A 10291-nucleotide genomic window follows, 5' to 3' on the forward strand; every position below is an offset into this window, starting at 1 on the left:
ACCGATGGGTCGTGTAAAGTGAATGGAAGAATTGTTGCCAGTGGTGTTTTAAGAGATGTTGGAGGTGCTTGGTTGTCTGGTTTTGCTCAGAATCTGGGCTTGGGCTCTTCATTTATTGATGAGCTTTGCGGTATATTTTTTGGGCTTAGGATGGCAGAGGGTATGGGGATTAGGAAGCTGCTCGTGGAGTCAGACAATCTCGAAGCAGTCAATTTAATTTCTAATAAAAGGGCTATGTGCTTAGGGAGCCAGAATTTAGTCAAGGCAACTATAAGGATTTGCTCCTCTTTCGATAGTATCAACTTCTGCCATGTTTACAAAGAGCAGAATCGGGTGGCAGATCGGCTTGCTATAGAAGGCCATGAGAGGGCTTTGGGCGTCTCGGTTTTCTCGTCTCCCCCTGATTTTCTTTTGTCTTTGCTTTCGGAAGATAATGTGGGAGTTAGCTTTCCTAGGCTAATTCCGGGCTAATTTGTTGTGGTGTTTTGATTTTTCCTTCTTTTTCCTGCCAAAAAATAAATAAATAAATAAAGACACAAATTAAGTGTGATCATTTAATTTTCCAGATTAAGCTCATGAACTTTAACTTTCAGATACATTAAACCCTTCGATAATGGTTCTGTTAGCTAAACCACTAGAGAATGACTTAAAGCGTATGAAAATTAAAAATTAGATGCTTAATCAGAAAAATTACAAAGATCAAAGATTTAATAAAAAAACTATAAAGATCAAAAGCTTAAGAATGATTTTTGCATATCATAATATAAATAAAGCATGAGCTGAAAAGACTCCTCACTAACCAAAATTTCAATTTTACCGTTTTAAACATCGAATGATGAGTTTATGGAGGTCATATCGAGGTTTATAAATCTCAAAATTTAAGTGCGGACCGATGCTTTTCCATTTTTATCATATTTGAGATTTATTGTGGGTTATGAACGGATAGCCATTGATATTTGATAATAACCTATTGGTTTTGCATGAACTGAAAGAAGGGGAAATCTAATTGAAGTGCCATTGCATCTTGTATCATTATGGGTTCAGATTTATGGACTATCATCCATTTTTTTCTCAAAAACAGTAGGAACAATGGTAGCTAACTATATTGGCACCTTTGTTGCCTATGATCCTAAGAATAAGTGGTATATAGAGAGACCTTATCTGTAGATATGGTTTGTGTATACATTTGTCAACCCTTAAAGAAAAATAAGAAAGTTAGGAAAATAGGAGGTGGGTGGCTTACCTGTAACTTTAAATACGAACAACTCTCATCCTTTTGTTTTACATACGAGTTGATCGATCATATTAATGGACACCGTGACAAATATTTTCAATTGTTTGATGTTGAGATTGTTCATGAGTGGGATGTAACATTGAGAGCTCTAATTTGTTGTACTTCCTCCCTTGGGGGTTAGCGCTAGCTTCGCACGAATAAGAGCAGATTGGAAGACGGAACACCTCACCTGGTTGTTGTGAATGTTAGTAAATAGGGGGTCGAAGGGGTTGGAAGCAATTTGAAAGGACCTACCAAACATATGGAACCGAATAATCTTTCAATTTTGACAAAGAATTTGCGAGCTAACATGTGGGACATAGATCAAGATGCAATGGAGGACCCCCCTGATACCCAGGAAGCGAAAAAAGGGCTTCAGGTTTCGAAATAAAGGAAATGTAGGAGAGGTGATGATAGTAATTTTCTTCATAATGGAGCAGCGAAAATCAAGGTGATTACTATTTTGCCTATGGAGATTGACCATGCTTAAAAAATAACTATTTCGATCAAGCAAGTCGAAGTTTATGGCACCATTCCTATTAATACAAATTTGGAGTCTGATCCAAAAAATGGAAATTAGATACTCGGAGGGGCGAGTCTCCCTCAATTATGAGAATTTTGAGTAGGAACTGCTGGGGTTTGGAAGTGCCAAGACAGTTCCTATTTTTATGAGCTTATCAAAGCTTATAGGCCAGATGTTTTCTAATGCAGATTTTATGTAGATGTGTGTAAAGGCAAGTGCACCTTAATTGTGTATCAAGTAATAAAGTGAAAGTAAAGTATCATTCCCACGAGGATGGTGGTTGTAATTCATTATAATTGTTTACATATAACTTATAATCTATTTATTATAATTGATATATAATTTATAATTCATTATTATTTATATATAGTTCATTATTATTTATTATAATTATAATTATTTATATATAATTCGTCATTATTTATTATAATTATAATTACTTATATAATTTATAGTTTATTATATATATAATTTATCATTTTTTATTATAATTATATATATAATATATATCATTTATCATTTTTTATTATAATTATAATTATTTGGTACGGTTAAATTCAATCCAATATTATTCAGTTAAGGCTAATCAATTTAATTCAGTTAATTTAATTTTAATTGAGTTAATTAAATTTAATATCAATGAAAAAGAACAAAACCTTAATCAATAAAACTGTTGATAAATTGTTTGATGTATTTAAAAATTAAAGTTGAAACCTAGTGGTTGAGAGCTTATCTATGACTAAAGAGGTCATGAGTTTGAATCACATCCGGGTAATGTAAGCGTATTATGCGCAAATTTTTTTTTTCTTAAAAAAAATTAATCTGAAAAAATAAATTGAGAGATTCCATCATGTGTTTAGCCAAAACAAAATAAAGAAAAGGTAAGTAGGTGTTGAGGCGGTCTAACCAAACCAAAGATCGGACCCAAAGCATTGAATATAGAGGAAAATAAAACCCATTTGAGCAAAACATCCAAACCTGCCGTTGACCCCCTACCCATTTGGATCTTATCTTATCGGATCTTTACCCATTCTTCTCTCCAACGAACCCACTTACCCTTCCCGTCCCTTTTCACAATCCAACTCTCCCGGATCCTCCGATCGGATTCCGTACCAACCTTCTTCTGCAATCCATGTAAGTCCCACTTCTAATCATCGTCTTTTATTTTTTACTTTTGAACGAACCACAAAATTTTAGGGTTCGTATAAATCTTCAATTTCTTACATGTTCATACTTTCCTGTTTCCTTGGCTATTTTATTACTCTTTTTTTTTTTTTTGTAATGCTAAACGGAAGGTTATTAAAGCTTTGATTTTGCATCTCTACATGCTAAATTTCTTTTCGGTTGATTATTGTAATGGTGTTTGAAACTGAAAATATAGTTTTTGAAACTGTTGTTCCTTTGACATCAGAATTACTGTTTCTGTAGTGGTCTATCCGTTTTATTTTAGTGCGGTATGACTTGGGTGATCGTAGAGGCTTTCAATGTTACTCATCAGTTTATTTATGTTAATATATTAAGGATTTCTTATATTTTTTATTCTGTGAATTTTGGAAATTTGGAGAAAAGGTCCGACTTTTTAATCCTGGAAGTAGGAACCCACCACTTAAAATTACCTCCAGGCAACACCTTCTTCTACTGGGAAAACCATAATTTTGGATTAGACTAGCTTTGCCAGATGAATTAATCTGCTTGGTTGGTTTAACCATATGCATGTGCAACCTTTGATGTATGCTTTTCATGAGTCAATGCATACTCTGTATTAAGTATGTATTATGCTTCAACATTAACTCACTTGGTATACAAGAAAATAAATTTTATGACTTGCTTTCAAATTCATGAAGAAGTGCTCCCTACCAATTAAGGTTGACTTGAGTGAGAGCGCTTCAACCCACCTAAGTTGGGTCTCGAGTACGATTTCTTGTGTATACATCACACTCTAATAGACCTTGAATGTACTAAAAGAAATTAAGTTTTCTCCCTATGACGCTTTGGTATATGTTGTGCTTGTGTTTGAAAATTTATTTGCCCTTGTTAGGTCAGTGGCAATTTAGTTTGTGTTGCATCTTTTTAGTTTTTTGTTCCATTGGCGTTCATTGAGCCTTTCCTTTTAATTGAATTTCTAGAACCTCATTATGAATTAGTTGACCGTAATTAATCAGCTGAAAGGCTTTTTCCTTTTTACTGAGTTTCACTATGTTCCTTATTACCAAATTTGTCAAGTCTTTTCTGGCTTTGAATATTCTCTTCTCTTCAAATTCTACTGGATTTATTGTCTTGGACATGATATGTTTGAAACATATGTGATGTGGACTGAGGATTCAGTGTCCTGAACATGATTTCTGCTCTGATTTGCATCGCTATAATTTTCAGTTTTCATTTATTCATGTGACATGCAGATTATATCTCGTTGAACCTTATGCAATGGACGTGTCAAATGAGTCAACCATTAAGAAACCAAAGAGGTTAACTTCTGTTGTATGGAACCACTTTGAAAGGATTAGAAAGGCGGACATTTGTTATGCTGTATGTGTACATTGTAACAAGAAACTCAGTGGGTCAAGTAATAGTGGTACTACACATCTGAGAAATCACTTGATGCGATGCTTGAAAAGATCTGACTTCGATACAACACAACTACTTGCAAAGAAAAGAAAAAAAGACACTTCCCTTAGCCTTCCCAATGTTAATTATGATGAGGGGCAGAGAAAAGATGATTATATTAAGCCCGCGGTTATAAAATATGAACATGAACAGAGAAAAGATGAAGTTTATAGCCTTGGAAGTAGCAGGTTTGATCAAGAGCGGAGTCAGCTTGATCTTGCTCGTATGATCATATTGCATGGGTACCCCTTGGCTATGGTTGAGCATGTTGGATTCAAAATATTTGTGAAGAATCTCCAGCCTTTGTTCGAGGTTCTGCCAAATAACTCCATTGAACTGTCCTGCATGGAAATTTATGGAAGAGAGAAACTGAAAGTGTATGAGATGATAAATAAACTGCAGGGTAGAATTAATCTTTCTATTGAAATGTGGTCTTCTCCAGAAAATACTGCGTACTTGTGTCTGACAGCTCATTATATTGACGAGGAGTGGAAATTACAAAAGAAGATTTTAAGTTTTGTGACATTGGATTCTTCTCATACTGAAGATATGCTTTCAGAAGTTATTATCAAGTGTCTCATGGAGTGGGAGATCGAGTGCAAGTTGTTTGCCATAACATTTGATGATTGTTCCATTGACGATGATATAATCTTCAGGATTAAGGACCGAATCTCTCAAAACAGGCCCCTTTTGAGTAATGGTCAGTTATTTGATGTACGTTCGGCTGGACATGTTTTGAATTCGATTGTTCAAGATGCAATGGACTCCCTCCGAGAAGTGACCCAAAAGATTCGAGGAGTTTTTAAGCATGTTAAAAGTTCACAAATAACACAAGGTAAGTTCATTGAGATATGCCAGCAGCTAGGAATAGGCAGTCAGAAGAACTTAGTTGTTGACTCCCCAAATAGGTGGAACTCAACTTATCTTATGCTTGAAACAGCCTTGGAATACCGGGGTGCATTCTCTCTGTTGCAAGAGCATGACCCAGGGTATACATTACCTTTAACTGATGCAGAGTGGGAATGTACAAGTATTGTTACTAGTTATTTAAAACTCTTTGTTGAAATTACAAATGTCTTCTCAGGAAATAAAATCCCAACAGCAAATTTGTACTTCCCAGAAATTTGTGATGTTCATATCCAATTAATTGAATGGTGCAAAAGCTCGGATAATCTCGTTAGCTCCATAGCATTGAAGATGAAAGCCATGTTTGATAAGTATTGGAGCAAGTGTAGTTTGGCTTTGGCAGTTGCAGCCATCTTAGATCCCCGATTTAAGATGAAGTTGGTGGAATATTACTATTCACAGATATATGGTAGTACAGCCTTGGATCGTATCAAAGAAATTTCTGATGGCATTAAAGAACTTTTCGATGCGTACTCAATCTGTTCAACCTTGGTTGATCAAGGATCGGCTTTGCCAGGCAGCAGTTTACCTAGTACCAGTAATGACAGTAGAGATAGATTAAAGGGCTTCGACAAGTTCCTGCACGAGACTTCTCAAAGTCAAAGCGTGGCATCTGATCTTGATAAGTACTTGGAGGAGCCAGTCTTCCCCCGTAACTGTGATTTTAACATACTAAACTGGTGGAAAGTTCACACGCCAAGGTACCCTATATTGTCCATGATGGCACGTGATGTCTTAGGGACTCCAATGTCAACTGTTACACCAGAGTTAGCGTTTAGCACTGGAGGTAGGATGCTTGATACTCATCGAAGCTCGCTGAATTCAGAGACCCGACAGGCTGTGATATGTGCAAGGGATTGGTTGCGAGGAGAAGTGGAAGGTTTGTTCATAATCTCTCTTTCTGTAAAATGTTTGATAATTGATTGCAGCAGGGTGTTTAAGAATGTGGATAACTAATTTTGAGTTTGTTTTTGCATTGCATCAGAACACAATCCGTCATCGTCTGCTTTAGCGCTTTACATTGAAGGGAATTAATTAGCCCATGGTAGGTTTACATTGCAATAATCAACAAATCTCCATCTACTTGTCTCTTTCCTGTGGTGCAAGGTTTGATGGATCCAATAGCTGTCTGTATCTTTGAGCATCCTTTTTGTCTATATCCATAATTAGATTGCTAATTCAGTATCACCAAGAAAGAAGCTTAGGTGTACAGTTGGGTTGGGAGAAGAAGTCCATTTGCATTGCAAGAATATGAACATTTGGTGAGCGGAGCTTAGACTTATGACTTTGTATATTTCGCTGAAAGGAAATTAGATAAAAGGGAAGTTTGATTTTGATTTTATTATCTTGCTAATAAAACTCTTATGGTTACCCTTCAACTAAAGGCCTGCTACTAAAAAAACTCACCCTTGTTAGGTTCATCTGTAATTTTTATTTATTATCATTTTATTTTATAAGTAGTCTGATTATTTGGTTCCAGGTTTGTCATTTAGATATATCATCTTCCAATTTAATTTAGCCTTTGTTTGGGAGTTTGGAGGTTAATGGAGGTGAGAGTTAAAGGAGGTAATGGAAAGGGAAGGGAAGGGAAGTGATGGAAAGGAAAATTAAAAATTAACCTTGTTTGGGAGTTTATAGGATGTAAATGAGGTTAAATGTTTAACTTCGTTTGAGAGTTTAAATCTAGAGGGGAAGGAAGGTTAAATTTACTCTGCAGAGACAAGAAATTTTAAAAAAGTTTACGTTACTCCCATTAACCCCCAATTTGGAGGTTAGAGTTTGGAGGTTAGAGGAAGTAAAGATTTAACCCCATTAACTTCCATTTACTCTCAAAAAATAACTCCCAAACAAGGTTAACTTAATACTTAACCTTCCATTACTTCCATTAACCTCCTCCCAAACAAGGGCTTAGGTTAGGTTAGCTGCATTTGAGATATCTAACTACTTAAGCCACAATTAGTTTGAAACTATTCAAGTCTTGAATCCTGAACATGATTTTGCTCAAAAGAAAATATCCGTGATTGGCACCAATGTATATGGAGAAAAAAATTTCAATACTTTATATAATTAAATCAATCAAATTTTTAATTTTTAAAATAGAATTACTAATCCCTATACTTCATTTTTCGGCATGTTCTCCCGTCTTCCCCTCTTTTATTTTCTTCTTATTTATATTAGTTGATATGCTTTTAACTATTACTCTTAGAGTACGAAGTTTATTAATTGTTTTTATTAATTGATTTTATTAATTGATTTTGTTACCGTTATATATAGCGCCACCTCAATATTGTACTTTTCTGTACTACTATTTTGTTTATATATATATATATATATAGGGGTGAGATCCAGTGTGACAAGGAGTTAGGGTGTGATAAGGAGCTTATTGTGTGACATAACAAAACTACGTAGTTTTGATGATAATTAAAAAGGGTAAGGTGACAAATTTGTAAATAAAAGGAAATAGAGGATATAGAAAATTGTTTTATTTATTTTCTTTAAAATACATTTTCCCGACATCTCTAACATTGTTTTTCAAAAAAAATTATACTATTAGACTCGTCTAAATTAGACGGTCATTTTAAGATCCCTGAAGCTCAAGTAAAAAAATTTCCGGTGAACGGAATCCGGGTGGATGTTTTCCAGCGAGAAAAAAGTGCCTAGAAAATTCTCAAAAAAATCCAAAAAATGTAAAACATTATTCTAAGGAACTTTAATTATTGGATCGAAGCGGGATTTCTTACGGTTTAGTCCCAATAAAACTTTTTCCTTAATTTTATCCATTTTACATGCTTCAACAATTTGTTCGGTCAAAACTGTAAGGAATCTCGCTTTGAGCCAAGAATTAAAGTTTCTTAAAATGATGTTTTAAATGTTTTGGAATTTTTTGATAATTTTCTGGGCACGTTTTTTTATCCTACTTACATTGTTCCAAATAAGTGTACCATTTGTTCCAACATAATACTTATATTGTTCCAACAGAAAATTATTTTATTTCTTTTCGCTAAAATACATTTTTCCGACATTTCTAATCTCGTTTTTCAAAAATTTTTATATTATTAGACTCGTCTAAATTAGACGGTCATTTTACGATCCCTGAAGTTCAAGTAAAAAAAAAATTCCCGTGAACGGAATCCGGGTGGGCGTTTTTCGGCGAGAAAAAAAGTGCCCAGAAAATTCTCAAAAAATTCCAGAAAATGTAAAACATTATTCTAAGAAATTTTAATTCTTAGGTCGAAATGGGATTTCTTACGGTTTAATCCAAATAAAATTTGTTCCTTAATTTTATCCATTTACATGCTTCAACAATTTATTGGGTCAAAACTATAAAGAATCTCGTTTTGAGCCAAGAATTAAAGTTTCTTAAAATGATGTTTTACATGTTTTGGAATTTTTTGATAATTTTCTGGGCACGTTTTTTTGTCCTACTTATATTGTTCCAAATCAGTGTACCATTTGTTCCAACATAATACTTATATTGTTCCAACAGAAAAATGTTTTATTTCTTTTCTTTAAAATACATTTCCCCAACATTTCTAACCTCGTTTTTCAAAAAATTTTATACTATTAGACTCGTCTAGATTAGACGGTCATTTTAAGATCCCTGAAGCTCAAATAAAAAAAATTCCGGTGAACGGAATCCGGGTGGACGTTTTCAGGTGAGAAAAAAAGTGGGCAGAAAATTCTCAAAAACTTCCAGAAAATGTCAAAAATTATTCTAAGAAACTTTAATTCTTGGACCGAAACGGAATTTCTTACGTTTTTGACCCAATAAATTGTTGAAGAATGTAAAATGGATAAAATTAAGGAAAAAGTTTTATTGGGACTAAACCGTAAGAAATCCTACTTCGACTCAAGAATTAAAGTTTCTCCAAATAATGTTTTACATTTTCTGGAATTGTTTGAGAATTTTCTGGGCACTTTCGGGGTTTTTTTTATCGGAAAACGCCCATCTAACCGCTGGATTCCGTTGATTTGGGACTAAACCGTAAGGAATCTCATTTTGAGTCAAACATTAAAGTTTCTCAGAATAATGTTTTACATTTTCTGAAATTTTTTGAGAATTTTCTGGACATTTGTTTCTCACAGAAAAACAGATCGCCGAATTCCATTCACTGGAATTTTTTTTACCCGAGTTTCTGGGATCTTAAAATGACCATCTAATTAAGACGAGTCTAACGGTATAAAATTTTTTGAAAAACAAAGTTGGAAAAGTTGAGAAATGCATTTTAAAGAAAAAAAAATAAAACAATTTTCTCTTTCATTTTATTTACAAATTTGTCACCTCCTTTTGGTTAATTACAAAATTAGTCATTGTCATACAATAAGGCTTGTCACATCATAAGAAATGTGTCACACCTGATCTCATATATATATATATATATATATATATATAAGGTTAGGCTATGCTTACTTTGTTTTTGACAAAGTAAGCATTACTTTGTTTTTTCCACTATTGGATGGTGATGAACTTTTGACAAAGTAAGCTCATCCAATGATAGAAAAAATAAAGTGAAGCTTACTTTGTAAAAACAAAGTTTCCCTTTTCAATTCAAGTTGGTTCTATTCATTTTTTTCTATTCTCCGCACTTCAAGATGGTATCAGAGCATATAGCTAAGGCCATTGTGCTTCTTTAATGGTGAAAGCTATCTTCACGCATTGAAATCTGACATAAAGAAAACAGAGAAATCCGAAGAACCTCAATCATCGCTAGAATCTTCCACAATGGACAAAAAATCAACAAAAGAAGGTACTCGAATCTAGATATGTTTGGATCTACACATTACATAAACAATCCAAGTCTTGTGTTGGTGCATATGCTACTCACTAGCATGAATTACATCTCAAAGAGTGATGTAATGATGCGAACTGTGCTCAAACAAGGGCGAGGCAAACATTGGAGTTTTTGTATGAGGACCTGATGAATCCAAGCTTCGGTATGCGGCAATTTTAGACTTTGTTGCATCCAACAACATTGCCGAGTACG

At 34.1% G+C, this 10291-nt stretch overlaps 1 protein-coding gene across 1 annotated transcript; it reads left to right on the top strand.

The window, feature by feature from the left end:
* The first annotated feature begins 2748 nt into the window (after positions 1-2748).
* LOC136218581 (zinc finger BED domain-containing protein RICESLEEPER 1-like) lies at positions 2749-6785 on the top strand. Its single transcript, XM_066005550.1, has 3 exons — positions 2749-2930; positions 4196-6186; positions 6292-6785. Exons 2-3 carry the CDS (start codon positions 4221-4223, stop codon positions 6339-6341), a joined length of 2016 nt encoding a protein of 671 aa, XP_065861622.1. The 5' UTR covers positions 2749-2930; positions 4196-4220; the 3' UTR covers positions 6342-6785.
* The last annotated feature ends 3506 nt before the right edge of the window (positions 6786-10291 follow it).

Source organism: Euphorbia lathyris, chromosome 2, assembly GCF_963576675.1.
Source record: "Euphorbia lathyris chromosome 2, ddEupLath1.1, whole genome shotgun sequence".
Lineage (NCBI taxonomy): Eukaryota > Viridiplantae > Streptophyta > Magnoliopsida > Malpighiales > Euphorbiaceae > Euphorbia > Euphorbia lathyris.

What these genes read in the sequence shown, in the direction of transcription:
- LOC136218581 (XM_066005550.1), top strand. Translation starts at nt 4,221, where the DNA reads ATGGACGTGTCAAATGAGTCAACCATTAAGAAACCAAAGAGGTTAACT. An exon ending in GTTGCGAGGAGAAGTGGAAG is followed by an intron (nt 6,187 to 6,291) that starts GTTTGTTCATAA and finishes GCATTGCATCAG; the next exon opens with AACACAATCCGTCATCGTCT.